The sequence below is a fragment of the Colias croceus genome, chromosome 7 (assembly GCF_905220415.1).
Source record: "Colias croceus chromosome 7, ilColCroc2.1".
In the NCBI taxonomy this organism is placed as follows: Eukaryota; Metazoa; Arthropoda; class Insecta; order Lepidoptera; family Pieridae; genus Colias; species Colias croceus.
In genome coordinates, this window is record NC_059543.1 from 9,323,310 (window position 1) to 9,342,384 (window position 19,075).

Genomic DNA, 19,075 nt, shown 5'->3' on the forward strand with positions numbered 1-19,075 from the left:
CATCGCTCTTTATCTTGTACGATTTCAGTTGAAAATTTGGCAGCAGAGCGTTGTAGTATTTAATTTTTTATCTGATATCATTCTCAGTGATAACTTACACGGCGATAAATAAGTATGAAGCAACAAATGTGGATTTTGTACGTCAATAATGACTCTGTTTGCGCAGCGAGTTCGTCAATACGATGATAACACAGTTATCTAGCAAATGCTAATTTCCATTTGCAAACAAATGTCTATCGCATTTCGCACATCTATTATTACCATTTACAGTATGTAATGCAATATGCGCGCCAATACCGTTGCACTCCATTCAATAATTCACGGAATCGCAAGCTTAGAAAGTAACGTACCTAATTATAATATTAATTAATTATTTCTGTAAGTATTTATTTTTCATTTGAATGAAAAAGTATTACCGCTTATATTCATGTTAGCTAGACAAATTTATTAACATGTTTACGTTTTTACTTTAAATGTGATTTTGAATTGAGATTTTTATTTAAAAAAATATTGCTGAATCATAATTATGTTCTATGTACAAGATGGTTGTTATAATTATTTAAAGGATTGGTTTTAAGCATAAATATAACTATATAGTATTAAGATATGACAATATGACATCTATATGTTTGCACACTATAATAATATATGATACAGGTTAAAATGACTGAAAGACGTAGATCTGACGGAATCTGACGGAAAGATGTAGATCTTTAATATCTATTAAAGCTTATATTTACAATTGGTAAAAAATAACATATAAATTGTGAAATATACAATTCAGTATAGCTTACCTGTTTCATTATATATTTGCATTAGGAGTATTCTTCTATTCGTATAACTTAAATACTATCACAATAACAACCATGCCAGCTAAAACATGCTAATCAAAAATATAATTAGTAATCGAGTATCTACTATAAATATAAAAGGTTCTACGTGTCACTTTTAACGAAATAGTCTCATGATGAATTTAGTTATTGTTAATAGTAAAATTATCACTGCACACATAATCACACCATGCGATGATGCTTCATCATTATCCGACTCACCAGGACTGCTACTTTTATCATTTTTATCTTTCACTGTAAAGTTCACAAAGTCCTGCAAATGATTAGGAAGTTTTTTCACGTCTTTTTCTTCACCCGAATCAATCACTTTAATTTTGTGTTCAATCACTTTTGGTTCTCTATATGTATTTTTATCACTGTCCCTTTCATCCTCTGTTTCAGGATCTTTAAAACCAAGTTTATTCCATCTTTCCTTAGCTCTATCGATAAACTCTTTTTCAATGCGATTATTTACTTTATGTTCAAAATATTTCAGTTCAGACTCACTTTTGGAGTATGTGCTATTATTCAGAGCATGTGGCGGTTTAGTAATTTTGATAATTTTTTGTTGTTTCCGTTGCTCTCTCTCAGCCATTTGATTTACATATTCGGAATACATTTTGTTTCTTACTAATTCTTCTTCACTTTTACTAAAAGCAGACGATAATTTTCCGCTTTCCATTTTCGGAGTAGATTTTGATATGAACGTATTATCATAAAGCTGTCTACTATTGTGTGTGTTTGAATTAAGCCAAGATTTATCATGAGCTTCTTCATCTAATATCATCGGTGCTCTAGGACCTCTTCTTTGAGGTGGTTTAACACGATCATTTTCTAATCTATAGATTTCAGCTTCGACTTCTTTCTCCTTTCTGAGTATATATTCCATTTGTTGGTCACATAAATCTTTAGGTAAGGATGGTCGCCGCGGATAAAATTCATCTCTCGCTTCTTTGTAAATATCATTATAATGTCGGTGCATATTTTGAATAGAAGAGATATCATCTTCTATCTCTTTACTTAAATTTCCTGTTGAGTAGTGGAAATATTTATTCTCATTTTTAACAGATTTAAGTGAACTTTCTATAAAGTTAGATGACTGATTGCATTCATAAAATGATGATGAAAATTTTTTTGGTTTAGGGGGTGGTATAGGTTTGAATGAATTAGAATGATCATACTTAAACGGTCTTTTAGATTCGTCGTCGCTTCTGGTGAAGGTATCATTCACATCTTTTACATTTATTTTAGACAAAGATGATAGTTTGTTTATACCACCGTTCCACACTTTATTGTTACTTGTAATATTTTCCTTTGAGTCAGTCATTGATGATGGACGTAATAATGCTAAAAGACGACTTCCAGTCTGCGATTTAAATGGAACATTAATAATATCTTTGCTATCTTTGTCTTTATCACGTAAATCTACGGAAATCTTGTGTTCATTATTTATGTGTTCTGTTTGTTCTTTTTCTGAAAACGTGTTTGTTTTTTCCATCAACATTTTTTGAGATGGTGATAAGCAAACGCGAGATGGTATAGAAACTGATTTTGTATTAGTTTGAGATTCATCATGACTAATTCTTAAAGATGAATTTCGAGGTTGCACCGGTGGAGGAACTGCTTTGATTTTTGACTCTGTTACAGAAGTTTTTGGAGATGGCTTTTTATGTAATTCATTTTTATTGCTAACTTTGTCTGTTGACTCCCGAAATTTATTGGCTTCCAATGTAATATCACTCATTTTTTGCAAACGTTCTGATACATTCGCCAATTCTTCCAATATTTGTTCACCATAAGGTAATTTACATATTGTTCCTAAGCATAAATCTCGCAAAGATGGCGTTTTTAAGTCTGTGGCTTGTGCTTCATCTTTACCCTTCATAGAATTATCTTTGATAGTTTCAATGACGTCTTTAACGTGACTTTCTATTTCTTCTAAATGTTTAAATTCATTGTTTGTTGTGCTGAACTCATCAGATTCATTGCCTGGAATATCGTTGAGAGAAGAACATTTTGGGTTATATTTCGCAGTGCATTGAGAAGAACCTACACTACTAGATGAATCCTGACGAACTAGTGGCTCATTTGAGTTATCATTGACACTTTCTGAATCGGAAATAACTTCTTTTATTAAATTATTTATTGCATCATTTAATTCACATTTTAAAACTTTTATTTCAAGATCAGATCTATTGTTTTCTTTAAAATCATTATTTACATGTGAGTTATCTTCATGGTTTTGATTTTTAAAAACTAGCGCATTAGGTTCTTCTTGCTGTTCATAATTATCAATTTCTTTAACATATAAATCGGTGTTTAAAACATCCGTAGATAAAACAACTATCTCGTGGCCGTCTATTTCATTTAAAGAATTATCTTGCTTTGTTTCTATAATGTTATTTCTAGAGTCATTTTTAATTTCATGGACGCTATTATCAGACAATATCATTTTCTCAACTTCATTAGAGTTTTCAGATTTTGACCTAAAATTATTTTTAAGAAACGTATCTGTATCTGTTACTTCAATAGTTGGAGTTATTATTCGAACGGATACGTCGCTTTCTTCGTTATTTTCATCAATATCATTAATATCATATGCAGAACTAGTACTACTGGATGAGTCCGTTAAATAAACAATTTCTGCTCCGGTCACTGATTCTAACTGTTTTGTGGACCAAGCCCCTCTTGCTTCAGAAATTTCAGGATCTTTAATTTGAGCGCCTACACGTATACACTCTTGCGGTATAAGATTTGTAAATATTTTAGTGCCTTTATTTGTGCTAAATTTACTTTTACTATCAGACGTTATTTTGAAAACATCGTCATCTAACTCGTCCGTGTCACTTTTATTTTCGTTTAAATATGAATGACGGCGTGATGTAGCTGATGATTCTCCACTAACTTCTTCATCAATGACATGTAATGATCTGGGTGGCCCAAGTCTAGGAATAAAATTATCCTCAGCGAATCCTTTTTTTCTTAAGCGTTGTTTAATTTCACGTTCAACCATTTGTTCTATTTCAGCTTTAATTTCCAAACAACTGGGATCTATGCCTTGATTAGATGATAAATCCAAACTTTGCAGATATTTGCGTAAGCATCTTTCTTCCTCAGGGCTCATAGACTTAGTTAGTTCACATTGTGCTACATTAAGGGGTATCGTTGTAATAGATAATGCTCCAGGTACAGTATCTTCTTGTTTTAAGGATTTTAACTCTTCCAGGTCGGCAGTATTTTCCCATTCAATATTAGGCTCCACTTCAGCAACTAAAACATTACTAGCGTCAACAATGACTAAGTTACTATCGGCTTCACACTTTTCTCCGTCATCTGAAATTTCTACTATAGTAGGTTGATCGTCATTATCAACACTTTTACTTTTTACGTTATTTTTTAATTTAGATTTTACTTTAATTGTCTTTTCAGGAGATTCTACTTTATATTTTTCAGTTATTTTTATTGTTTCTTCCGTAGCTTCACTTTTTTGAGTATTTAAATCATCAGTATCATGTTTTATTTCTTTTGTATCGGAAACAAGCAAGCCTGATAACAATTTCTGTGTTTTATCATCACCAATATTTTCTTCAGTTGCCTCCGAGCATTTATTTGAGGTTATTTCTTCTGTTTTTGCGCTAACATCACTCTGACTTGCAATCGGTGGACTCAATGAAATATCTTCAACTTTCTCCGTAGAAGAAACAATTTGTATATTACTGTTAGATTGATTTTGATTTTTATTTCTTCTCTTATTTCTATTATTCTTACGTCTCTTCGGTTTATCCGGCATCTTAATGTGAAATAAACACTTGCACTTTTATCACTGATAAGCAAAGGGCAGTAAACAACGCACACACACGAGCACTGAATCGTTTTGTAAATAGTTCGCGACACCGGGCACTACCACTGTGACTAAATTGACGCTATGAATGGTATAATACGACGTTGAGCGTTTGCGTTTCTTTTTTACAATAACACTGTCGAGATAAAAGATACACTTCGTATATGGATCGTATGAATTTTATGATTTGCGAGCGATAGCAAAGCGCGGCAGTCGTACGCCCGTTCGGCGATTTACTAATAATTATAAATGGGTTGAAGTGCGCAGGCGCAGACTTATTTTTATGCCGTGTACACTGCGCGCGCGGCGATCGGCCACGAGGGAAGACTGTTCGGGCCGCCGGCTGTTCTGTACTACCTAACCAATGTATTATCAGCAGACATGATTTAAATTATTACTAATTAAAATTGCAAAAGCGTTCCTTGCCCTTTTCGGGTGTACATAACGGAGAAAAACTAACAAACAATAGGCTATTTGAATTATATTAGGTTTGGACGGAAGTCACTTGGGTTTGTTGTATGTTGTTTTCACGTTCATTTAATGTTCTATCAATTTCAAACAGAAGGATGTAAAATATGTAAAGTATGTATTTTTTTTTCTATTACTTAATTTATGCTCTATATAATATTCAAATATGTAAAAAATATATTTACTATTAGCTGACCCTTGCACATTGCAAAAAGGTGTAGTTTCGCACAAAACAGTCGTAACTAAACGAGTTTAAAATTCGTTGTACAAGCTCTAATTACAAAAAGTATAATACTTACGTAAATTTGAATTAAAACCTTATCAGATAAAACGTATTTTCCTATCTATTTTATCAATAATGCAGTTGTATGATTAAATATAAGCATTGAAACATTATATAAAAAATAAGATAAGGAAATGTGTGATTACAATTATTTCGTTACGCGTGGGCTAAAAGTGGAACAACTGGCTCCTATATCTAGACTTACAGGTCATCTAGACTGATTGAACACTTCCAGTGTCCTATGCATGTATTGTTATATATGCATTGAACTCCTGCAATTTGCATTCAGTCACAAATGCCATACAACGTTAACAACATTGGTTTGGTTATCTACTAATTTACAAAGACTATATTGTGTGGATCTGAGTAGTTTAGTTTTAGTATGATTCTGCATTTTCATCTGCGAATTCGTATACTTACTAAACAACATAAACAATACACAAACAACCAAAAAGGATTTAAATTAGCGAACGAACTAAATGCTGTCTTGAATACAAAATTCCCAAGAACAATGTTTCTTTCACAAATAAACGTAATAAACACTTGTTCTTACTATATTAACACTTAATACATAAAACTAGGTATTGTATTATTTTAAACCTATTTTACCGTACTGTATATTTAGATTACAAAAGATAAAAATAACAGTTTGTATCGATGTTGCTTTTAGATGTATCGTGTGGATTCACATTAATGAACGAATATAGGTCAAGACTTGGTAAAAGGTTTTAAATATAAAACCATTACATTAGCTGCGGCATGTTATTCTATTATACTAATAATTGTTATTATTCAATGCAAAAAATAGAAGACCATTTCTTCTTTTATGACCTGAATTATATAAATAATATCGGAAAATGCTGTCCTTGCAAAGTTTTCATTTCTACACAAACATTTATCAAAGTTATATTTATATTTCTGGCATTGGTTTTGGGGTCAGCTTCAAACAAAAAGATACGTTTATTTTTTCTAGTACTTTTCTTGTTCAAGCCAACTTTTCAGTTTGTATTGTAGATCGCTTTGTTACCCACCCAGAAGGATTTACTCATCTTAACTATAGGTACCTACTACTCTACAGCTACGGTCTTATACAAAATAATTAATCGCATTTATAAGTGATTTTAAAACATGTAATCAAAACTTTCATATCCAGTGAGTCAACGTTAATAATACACTGAAAATCACAGCAATGCGTTTTACAGGAGCACAAATGTAATAAATCAAGCTCGGAGGGGTGACCTTCCAGAAATATCCAGTTTTGACGCGTCGTCTCGCTTTCTGCAGAACAATAAAAGGCTGATATTTGTTTGCGACTAGACTGTAGGCGACTGTGGATAAACATCGGACATCGGATTTGCGATGCATGACATAATCGCCTCATAGATCCGGGCCAGCGTGCCAAAAACGCACAGGCGATAACTTCTATAGCAGTTTTTTGGCACACATTCAAAGGGTAATAAGGTAATTGTGCCGACTGAATGTATGAACCACTTATCACGTTTTTATTGCACGCGATGAATTGATGCATTTCATTATAAATAATCTCATTGTTGTTGATTGCGGTTGGTTTATTACGGTGAGAATTCAACGAACGGTTCGATTTATTTGGGTTATATTATGATTGATTGATAGATATTTGCACAGTTTAAAAACGAAAATATTGTTTTGTATATTCATAAATTAGAATTAATATAGGTAGTTACTTGAAAAGAATTCTTTAGAAACTTTAAATGAATGCTATAAAACGTACAATCTGCCTAGTCTCCGTGTACGAGTAGAAAAATTATCGAACCGACTTGAAAGGTTTTGTTAAACTTTAATAGATTATGTGTTATCAGCGAGGAATCATGATTTTTCAATATTATCAAAAAAAAAAAATGTGCACATGGAAGTGAAGTCTTCTGTAATTTAAACTGGGTGTATCGAATACTCGGTATTTTTAACTGCCTTCCCTCACTTTGGGCTTCCGTGAAATCAATATTTTCCATAATTTTACCATAATAGTAGTGCACGATGATTAATGCAATTTTGTTTTTGTTCTTTTCAGCAAGTATATTTAAAAGCTTATTTTAAGACTTTTATAGATCAGCTCTACATTCGCCTCGTAAAAACGCCTATTATTAATTGATTTTTCTGTTTAAAGCATACACGTACTTAAATAAAACTTACACGCACAGGCTCAATAGCCACAATTGTTAAAACTATGTACAGATAAAATGAAAAGGTAATTTTATTCAGTTATATTCGCATTGGCGACGAGCGGTCACTGCATGTAAATCGGATTAAACTTGCTAAACACGAGTTATCCAATTACCTAGGTGCTAGCTCAGATGCCCTGGGAATACAATGAGATACTGAACTGTGGACCTCAGTATAAGAGCAAATTGAAGATATTTCGTGTCTTTTCCTTGTAAGATAATAATACAAGTAGGTGTTGTTTAGATGATACAGTGACCTTATGCTCGTCGTTGTGTTTTTTAAAAATTCGGGAAATAATTGTGTACTATCTTTAAAAATAATTATTAATTTGTTTACAAAGATCAAAAATAGAAATTCAGGCAGAAAATATTATAAACTCTCAGAAGGTATATTTTATAGAAATTTTAAATTTTAACATCATACATTAATTTGATATACAAGTTCTTTCGTTTTGAATTCGAATACGAGGAAATAGTTGAATTAATTTTTTCCCATAATATATGAAGCTTTATGAATTCGCATTTCATATTGCAATATTTGCACAGACATAAAGGCATTAATGATTCAATTAAAACAAAATATAAATTTGTACACGGATATAATGAAAAGAGAAATATTTAATATTTCGTTGTTTTGTTGCACTGTTGTTTTAATATAAAAATACAGATATAATTTATATTTGTATATGAATAGGTCAAAGACAATTTATTTTGTTTCAAGCTTATAGAATATAACTTGAAGAAAATATGAAGTAAATTTTTTGAAAAAAAAAAACAAAAACCGACTTCAAGAGTATTATTATGTACAAATTTAAACTACAAAGTAGAATTACATTCAAATTCGATGGTATTACACAATTTTGTTACAGAGATCCCATACCCCTACCATTCATCATCAGCTCAGCAACATCAGATGGTGACCATTAGATGCAAAAATCTACATATATTAATATAATTTCTGATAAACAGTGTATATGCCTACAAAATTTGAGGGATTCCCTCGATTTCCCCAGGATCCCATCATCAGATCCTGACCTGGTGACAATGGGACAACCTCTGACATATGACCTACCAAATAAAAAAAGAATTATTCAAATCGGTTTATAATTGCCGGAGTAATCACGTAACAAATATACAAAAAAAAAATACAGTCGAATTGATAACCTCCTCCTTTTTTTGGAAGTCGGTTAAAAATTAATCTTTGGTACCAGTTCAAGTTTAGGTACATTCGAGGATCTTCACGAGCAAATTTTTTATATAGTTTTTAACACAGACTATTATTAAAAACTCAATCAAAGTATCACAGTTATTTACACTTCAGTCGAGCAAAGACACAAGAATTATAATTTAAATGTATAATTGCGTGAATAATGTTCATTGCTAATTGAAATGCGAGTGGAAAATATGAATAATTACAGTAACCTCATTTTATTAACAGTAATCATAGATCGTTTTAGTTTCATACGTTTATTCTAATCTTAATAATCTATAAAATGCAAAAGTGATTGATTGCTTGATTTATCAATGCACAGACTAAACTACTGGACCGATTGGGATGCAATTTGGCATACAGATAGTCACTATGATGTAGGCGTTCGAATGTTTTTAATAATTATATTCTCAAGGGAATAAAACAATGAATAAAAGTCTGCATCATGAAAATATATTTTGACCACGAAAGCGAAGCTGCGAGCAACAGCTAGTAATATTATTATAGAGCTATTTACATATACCGATTTGCCCAATTTCGCTTAATGTATTAAAAAGGTCAGGAACATATTCCTGAAGATCGTTAGTACTGAGCCTATCTAAGCTTTAAAAGTGTCACATAAAATAACTCTCGCATTTAGAATAACGAGCACTATATATTACCAGGGTTTACGATTTAATAAACATACACATAGTTTGTATATTTTTGTAAAAACTCTAACTTGTACAAAATGAGCGGTTTTCTTTGTTGGACTTATCTTAGATATCTGCATGTCTATAATTGAAAATAGTAAGTATCTAAAACTGTGGTATCGATAATGTTATTTAAAACAAATACAGTGAGCTATTTTTTTAAGCATTAAATATTAAATAATTATTGTTTAAATTCATAATATTAATTTCTGTAAAAAAGTTAAATGAATTATTGTTACAGATTACAGTAAAGTGTAACAGTTACAGATTATAATTAAAACATAATGCTGTGATGGTAAAAATTAATATAATGATTTCCTTAGACAAATTTATATTTTTTATCCGCAAGTTCATGATATAACGCTCAAAATGCTATTTGCCAAACTAGTATTCAGAGCACAGAGAAAATTTAAAACACGGCGATAAAATATAACTCAACCTCCAGTTTTAAATTGATGTGATAACTTCTGTAGAGTTCATGAAGTTGGCACGTTAATATTTCTTGATCGGATATCAATCAAGGCGGTCAATAGCTTTGAAAACTAGACTGCAACGCATCAGTTATATTGTAAGTTAATAAATATGTATCTCCTTTACCCCTGTAGTCCCTTGTTACGGAAATCCGATCAGAGATATATCAAGAAACGACAGCTATATGAATCTCAGTGGAAAGGTGTAGCACTACTGCGTTCAGATTCGGACTTTTTTTGATTCACATATCTTGTTGCTATTTAAAATACGAAAATTACGTAAGAGGGATTTTTATATACGAAACTATAGTTCAATTTATCCGAATTTTGAATACCAGTGACCAACTTAGGAACAGTCTTTTTATTTTTAATTATTTGTATTTTTTACCCAAGTTACATAGATACAGGTAATGGATATCTAGAACAGGTGAACCGCGGTCAAATTGATAGTTGATAATATCACTATCCAAAGTAATTATATCAATTTACTTCAAAACAAATGACAGCTGTTTTATAAATGATGGAAAATTTACGCACTTCGTTCCAGAGGATCTCTTTGTTATTGAACTTCATCGCAATTAATGAAACCCTATAAAGCTATTGCTACCAACGTAATTAATATGAAAATAAACTGTAATTGCGTTCCATTTTGTTTGACGTATAAAAGTTGGTTATTATTATAATTTGCTGATGATTTTCCAACACACAAAAGTAGAGGAAGAGAAGATGAGACCAGAAGAGGTAATGTTTCGAGTTGGTTTTTCTTCTTTCATTTCAGTAATTAATATTTTAAAACATTGTTAAATGTTAACAAAATGAATTATTTTACACTTTGCGACGTTATACAAAGTTAATTAAGTATATCTTTTTGTTAACTATTTAAACAAAGAAGAATAATTTCTTTGAAAAATTTTTGAATGAAAATTAATTTATGTTTGTGTAATACAAAAATACTAATACTTTATTATAATACACATACTTAAAAGCAATAAAAGTGCACTTACGTTTATAAGTTGGACTCGTAACTTGAGAGAGGCTCGGCGACTTCACAGGTGGTTTTGACGAAACGACATCGTTGGCCTGCGTGTCTGCTGAATAAAAAGTAAATTTAATTAAACTTGATTCATATAAGAATACTAGCTCTCATATAAAAAAAAATTATTGACAAAAAATGATTTTTTTTTATATAATCACCAACAAAAGAGCAAGCGAGTTACTTTTTGGAAGCTCGTCGCCGCCCATGAGCGTTCGCATTGTCGGGCACTTTGCGAACGATTTGTTGGCCTTTCAAGAATTTATACGCTTTCTTCTTGAAGGTGTCCATGTCGTATAAGTTAGGAAACACCGAGGCAGGGAGCTTGTTCCACAATAGCGTAGTTCTCGGCAAAAAGTGTCTCTTGAATCGCACAGTAGACGAGCGCCACGCATCCAGGTGGTGAGGATGGTATTTTAATTTGTGTCGCGCAGTGCGGTTGTGGAATTGCGCAGCTGGTATTAACTGGAATAGTTCCTCAGAACACTCTCCATTATATATTCTATAAAATACGCACAGTGATGCAACATCACGTCGCAGTGCTAGTGGGTCCAGCCGATCGGTGAGCTCGGGTCGGTCGACGATTCGAGATGCTCGACGTTGAAGGCGGTCAAATGGAAGCAGCTGATATTTGGGTGCTCCAGCCCAGAGATGAGAACAGTATTCCATATGTGGCCTAACTTGTGCCTTGTAAAGTTGTAGGCGATGAGCTGGCGTGAAATACTGTCTCGCTCTTGCGAGCACCCCTAGCTTCTTTGAGGCTAGTTTAGCCTTGTCTTCCAAATGACCCCTGAACTGAACGTCGCTCGCAATGTCGACCCCGAGAATTCCGATGCAAGGCGTGGCATTAAGGAGAGTGTTTTGGAATTGAGGCGCAATGTCAAAGGACTTCTTTTTCGCGGTAAACGCGCAAACTTGTGTTTTGGAGGGGTTGAACTCGACTAAGTTTTTCTGACCCCAAATCGAGATTTCATCGAGTGATTTCTGAATATTCGACACAAGTTCTTTCCGGTGCTGGTCCACTTGCTCCTGAGACATATTTGCAACGCCGGTATAAGCGGCATCGCCCGTACTATCGTCCGCATAACAATGTATATCGCGTATTCGTAACATATCATTGATGTGCAAGAGGAATAGCGTAGGCGATAGCACGCACCCCTGTGGAACACCAGCATTCACAGGCATCGATTCTGAGCATGTTCCGTCGACAACAACCCTGATGCTTCTTGCCGTGAGAAAACTGGCTGTCCATTTGCATAGTCTTTCAGGAAGGCCGTACGAAGGCAACTTGGAGAGGAGCCCCTTGTGCCACACCCGGTCGAATGCCTTGGCTACATCTAAACTGACTGCCATAGCTTCCCCCTTACTCTCAATTGCAGACGCCCATCGATGTGTTAGGTAAACCAGAAGATCACCAGCCGAGCGGCTACGACGGAAACCGTACTGATGGTCGCTTAACAGCTGATGATCTTCTAGGTACCGTAACATTTGGCAGTTTATGATCGATTCCATCACTTTTGAGAATAAGGAGGTAACAGCAATTGGCCTATAGTTTTTAGGGTCAGAGCCTGAGCCTTTCTTAGGTATTGGGTGTATCAAGGCGGTCTTCCAAGAGCCCGGAACTTTGCCAGAAGCGTATGAGCACCGAAACAAACGCGTTAGAACTGGGGCCAACTCGGGAGCACAAGTTTTTAGTACAATGGCAGGGATTCCGTCCGGCCCGTTCGATTTATTCACGTCCAGAGAAAAAAGGGCTTTACGCACGGCACGTTGCGTGAATTTCACATCTGTCATCATATTATTGCAGTGTGGGATGGTAGGTGGAACCCTTCCTTCATCTTCCAAGGTCGAATTCGACGCAAATAGAGAGACCAATGTGTCAGCTTTTTCTTTTGCAGTATAAGCCAAGGTGTCATTATCCCTGCATAATGGTGGAAGAGACGATTTGCAAAAGTTCCCTTGGATGGCTTTGGCCAGTGACCAAAAAGCCCGTGTGCCTGAAGGGTACTGTACTAGCTTCTTGCCAATCTTAACAATGAAATCTGACTTTGCACTAAGGATCTTTTTCTTGAACTGTCTGGAGGCAGAGTTATACTTTTTTTTAAAATACGAAGCTCTGGGATTCTTTTCCGCTGTCGCTTTTACCCAGGCCTGAAAACAATCCTGTTTAAAACGCGATGCCACTTTACAGGATTTCCCAAACCAGGGTTGAGACTTGCCGCCAATAGGTACCACGGAATAGGGAATATAAAGTTCCATACCCTGTGTGACCACATCGGCGACGGAGTCAGCGCAAGCATCAGGATCCTCAGACGAGAAGCAAATTTGCCTCCATGGGTAGGACGCAAAGAAGGTACGCATCCCGTCCCAGTCTGCTGATCTGTAGTGCCAGACACGTCGATAACTTGCTGGTCGCGGCTGAGATTGGCGCGTGATGGACACAGTACTCTGAACCAAACAGTGGTCAGACGATCCAAGTGGGGCTTTAATGGATATCTGATAGTCGTCCGGATGAGAGGATAGGAAAAGATCTAGTAGTGATGGTGTGTGATCTTCCACGTCCGGAATCCTTGTTGGTGCAGATACCAATTGAGTTAGACCATAAGACAAAACAAGGTCGTAAAAGGAGCGCCCAGCATGATCCGTGATTCTAGATTTCAACCATTCTGCATGGTGAGCATTAAAGTCGCCGAGAACCACTATTTCGGCGGAGGGAATCTTTTGCAGAAGTGTGTCGATTGTGTCCTGAATGTGCTCAATCAGTTGGTCAGTTTCATCGTTTCCGCTGTGTCTCCTGTAAAGGCACGCGTAGATACGGGGGTGATCATCGCAGTCTACGCGAAGCCATAAGATGGATAGGTTATTATTACCATCAAGGACGCTGAGGCGGCGACAGCAGATATCCTCTCTAGTATAAACGCACACGCCGGCGCGTGGTAGAAATGAATGTTCCAACGCATAACCCGGGTACTTAAGGTAGGAGATGTCAGCAGGAGAAGAAATCTGTGTTTCCGTCAAAAACAGTAAGTGTGGCTTAGACGTCTCAAGATGTTGGTGGACGGCCGTAAGATTCGAATGGAGCCCCCGAATGTTACAAAGATCCACGTGTAGTGACATGGTAGGGGACGCCGATGTTGGTTTCCTTTTTTTACGCCTAGCAGTGTAAGAAAGCGGGATTTTGCCCCCCCCAGAATACGTGGGGCAGCCTAAGCGGGAACGCTCAGGGAGGGATTCTCCGGCATCTTTGACGCCGGTACCCTCCTGGGGTAGTCCTTTTTTAAATACCGCTGCCATTTGTTTATTTGAGGGGGTAAGGGATTGGGCCTCCGGTCGTCTCACTGACTCAAGCGAAACACAAAAAAATTGCTTCACGCTGGTATCCAGTGAGACAGTGGTAACTTCCCCGGACAAGCTACAGCCCAGTCGTGCTACATACGAATATGAAATTGTACGTAGCTGTAGCTCTACCACTGTATAGAAATACGCCAGAGCCTCGTCCGTTGATCGGCAGGGTGCACCACGAGCAGGTGAGGTTGGCCTTGGCTGAGAGGTGTTAGACAGCCATTGCACCCCAAAAAAAAATATATGATGATAAAGCTTTTTATAATTTTTTGTAGATTATAAAAAAATATTATAAGTTACTAGCGGTCCGCCCCGGCTTCGCCCGTGGTACATATTAACGTTTTCTCTACATAAGAACCATCCTCGTACTTCAAGGAATATAATAAAAAAAGAATTATCGAAATCGGTTCAGCCGTTCTCGAGTTATGGAATTACAACGAAAAGTGGCATTGATTTTTATATATTAGATAATCATCGATTTTCTAAACTTCCACCAAAAGACATTCTTTTTAATATTTAGATAGGAAAACTACTTTCAATGTACATAATGAATTAGTAAGAAATAAAAAAAAGTCTTACAAGTTTTCGTTGGCTTCACATTTTATTTCATGGGAAACATTGTTACTAAATTGTATATTTTATGAGTGTGTTTCATTACCATAGATTTAAGATTAAATATAAGATTACGTATTGTATTATAACATAAATATTAAATAGTATACATATCAAATACCCTCCTACTCTACCCAAAGTTGTCATAAACCGTATTTAAACAACCATACCACTGTTATTAAAAATACAATCACCAAACAAAAGCGTCACTGTCGATTCGATGTCAAAGAGACCGTATTATTCCAAACTGTATTTACGCAAACACCAAAAATGTTTGCCAAATATACATATCGAAAATAACAAGCAATATAATACAAAACTTATCGCTGAATAAAAATCTAATAACTAAAATGAAAAGGAGTTGTTTCCAAACAATAAATTATTCCGACTCATGACACCCGCGCCTGTTGTGCATTTATTTATTTGACGTCTACTATGATACACTTGACAAATCGTAATATTAACGATAAATATACAGAAAAGGGGAACTTCACTTATAAATATTAATATCACCATGATTGTATCATCAGTTTTGCTATTAGTTGTTCTTGTCAACAAGTGTTATGGTTTTTATCGATCTTTGCTATATGTGTCAAAAATTATGTAGATACTTAATATTGTATTATGTTCGATGTAAGCTTTTTTGTTTTGTTTGCTAGTCATATTTTAAACGAACGTCATAAGTTAAAACCATTCGTAATTATACTCGCCTCTGATATCTCAAATACTTACGAATTAATAATAAACACTTTTAAGATTAACATCATCTTTTAAACAGAAGGAACCGTCTCATGGGCACAATTTGTGAAATTTATTTTTAATCTTAGTCAGAATTTGATTTATTCTGATTATTCTAAATATATCCACTTCTACTAATCGTGAAAACTGTTATAAGTGATTGTTATTGTAATTGCACTAAGTGCTTCCTGCCAGAGTGTTATACTTCAACTATTTTAGAATTCTGCGTAGGGAACAGTAATATCATTTTATTACATCTGAAACTATTTCATTATTTTGTCAAGTGATACGAAAAATTCACACGACTAAATCTTTCTGTATGATGTATCACAAAAAAATAATGTCGACACACATGTTTTATTTATTGATATTGCTTGAAACACAATTAACTATTATTTCGTAATTCGTACCATTCAGCGCCGTAGCTCTAATACGGACTAGATCTCTATAAAGCCCGTATCTAGAGAAATTAAATTAATATGATTATCGCTAACAACTCTCCACAATGATGGCTACAAATTGATTATTATCTTCCATGCTCAATTTAATCCAGCTTTAATTAAATGGAAAATTTAAGAATTTCGCAATACAAGTTAATTTAAAACTGAGCGGCTCTAGACAAAGCGATCAGTTTATTTTATTAGAATCTTCATTGATCTAAGAAAATGAATTGTATTCTCTTCAATCAAATAAAAACTAAACAAGCAGATAGTAGGATAATCAGTTCTGATAAGAGAAATAAAACGATTAAGAACTTTGTTCAAATTAATGCCAAAAATATTTCTAAGATTATAAGACACCTCCTCTATTCGTAGTAGTTCGTTTGTATCTTGGTTATCTTTTGTTTTGTATGTATTTTTTGCTTATTTTAAAATAACATAGCAGGATTCATGTGAAAGGCTTACCATATTCTTCGTATCGTAGTATTTGTATGGCCCAATTATTAAATTTACATTGATTTGCACGTCACTTTTTAAATATAATTGGAAAGTTACTAGGAGTGTATAATGGCGGTGGAATCATAAAAATTGACGAGGCGGTTTCACAAACAGAGGGGCACTGTCACAGGGCGATCCTACACTACAATGCCACTTCCCGAATGTGGAGTACAATAAAATAGCCGCTTTGTACGTTGATTACGACATGCCACACTAAGCACCGGCCACCGGTTACAACAGACTGATTTGTCGATTATTTGATAGTTGTCAAACGTGGAGTTTTTGAGGAGATTCATTCCGGACGCACGAAGCATTGAATCGACAAATTCCTGTACAGAGCTCCTGCTCTATCAATCAAAATGAAAGCATCAAAGTTCGTTCTCTTCTAATAGTCAGATAGATACGCAAAGTAACTCTTTGCAAGTATATTTCCGTGCATTAAGTGACTTTATCAAACGATAATTAGCAAGTCCAAGGCGTGGTGTGTCAGGACAACTCGCGGTACAGAAAAATAAGTTTCACGCTCATCCATCACTTTATTTGCTTTTCAAATAGTTCCATTAAGCAATCAGACCCAACACGTAAAGCTACTGTAATTTATCAAATATGATCATTTGTTATGTATCTATCAAAGACACACTATATACAATTTTATATTGCAATATGAAGGAACATAATATGTAAAACTAGCTTTCCGCCCATGACTTCGCTCGCGTAGTCTTAAAATTAACAAATAATTATAATACACTAAAACTTTCCTTGAAAATGCATCGATCTATCAATGCATCTATCCTATGTAAATTCAAAATGAAAATTGGTGCCTACTGCACTTTTTGAGTTTATCGCAAACAGACAGACAGACACAGCCCACAGGGGAGGATTTTGGTTTATAATATGTTAGTTATATCCTTAGTAATATCTGTGTGTTTGCATGAGTACATCTCTATATAAATTAATGTAAATACAAACTGGATTTTAACTAGTTTTCAGAATAAAAACCGGTTCAAAGTAATTTTAAATTACTCAAGTTTCATCAAAGTGAGTGAGTAGAGTTGTACAACATTTCTGAATTGCATTCCTCTTGTAATATACAGAGCGATTAACAGTATTTTGTTTATTTTTCTTTGTATGTGTACGATAACGGAGATGTATTATTTCATTCTAAACTAATATTGTAAAGTGGAGAGATTTTATTGTTTCTTCTAACGATGTAATACAAAAATTACGAGACATTCTAAAAATTATTTTGCCATTAGAAAGTGCTATTCTAGAGGAAAATGAGGATATATGGATGTTCGTTATTCTTTCAATAAAACTGCATGACGGATTTGGACGAAACTTTACAGGAATATACCTATATTACATCGGAATAACACATATGGAAATGCTTGATTTTGTACCAAACAGTATATGTAATGTAAGTAACGGTTTAAATGTATTGTTGTTTCTGTTCAAAATCCTGATAAAATTGCAACGAGTGCAAGCATTCAACAAACTGAATTGTGTAATTCGGTGTTAGATACCATAACGAGGTAGGCTATTCATCACGCTAAGATCAACAGTAAGCATTAATAAAATATTGACGTCTTACGAGTATAACACGCTCTTTAATATTTACTACCTAAGGTTTAAGGTTTAAAGACATTTATTCCCATTAAGACATTAAGTCACTTACATGAGAAACTTAAATTTTAAACATAGGTATTTATAAAAAATATTATTCGTTAGTTAAAAATTTAGAGTAAGTTACATACTATAAACATAAGTTTAGGTTAGGTACTCATTCATTGCATTCAAAGTTTGAGCGTGTGGTCTTCCAGGATGTGTTTCGCTAATTGTTTTTTGAATACAATGAATGAGTTTACACTTTTTAATTTGCTTGGCAATCCGTTATAGAAACGTGCTCCCTCGTATGTTGCCGTTCGCCTTCCATAATTCGTTCGGATCTTCGGGAGGGCAAGATAGCTAGCTCGTCTATTAGGATAGTGGCGATTTGATGTTGAGAATATTATATTTGTATTTATGTTTTTATGTAGCGCTTTGTGGATGAACATACACGTATTATAAAAGTATAATTGTTTTAAATTCATTATTTTAGTATCGTCGTAGATTTTATTTGTAGAAGTTAAAAAAGGATATTTAAAAATGGTTTTAATAATTTTATTTTGTAAAATTTGTAGTGGCGCTAATTTATTTTTGTAAGCGCTACCCCATACTTCTATTAAATACATTAGGTGAGGTTTGACTAACGTGTTGTAGATGGTGTGGCGTAATTTATGAGGAATGCAAGAAGTGATATTACGCAGAGATCTAAGAAGTGCTGATAATTTATTTTTTAGGTGGTCGATGTGATAATTCCATTTTAGAGAGCTGTCGATTCGCAAACCTAGGTATTTCTCGTGGGTTTTATGTTCTAATAC

General features: G+C 34.4%; 1 protein-coding gene across 10 annotated transcripts in view; it reads right to left on the reverse strand.

Annotated features, from left to right (window-relative positions):
* Nucleotides 1–19,075, reverse strand: part of LOC123693189 (sorbin and SH3 domain-containing protein 1) — a 121,090-nt gene that overhangs the window by 53,420 nt on the left and 48,595 nt on the right. For 9 of the 10 annotated variants that reach the window (XM_045638183.1, XM_045638182.1, XM_045638179.1 and 6 more), the window contains exon 1: nt 1,053–5,001. In XM_045638183.1, coding sequence (XP_045494139.1) covers nt 1,053–4,620 — 3,568 coding nt within the window. In that variant the 5' untranslated portion in view covers nt 4,621–5,001. Of the gene's footprint in view, nt 1–1,052; nt 5,002–10,996; nt 11,084–19,075 lie in introns of those variants that run through there. The other variant, XM_045638188.1, reaches the window with a different exon arrangement.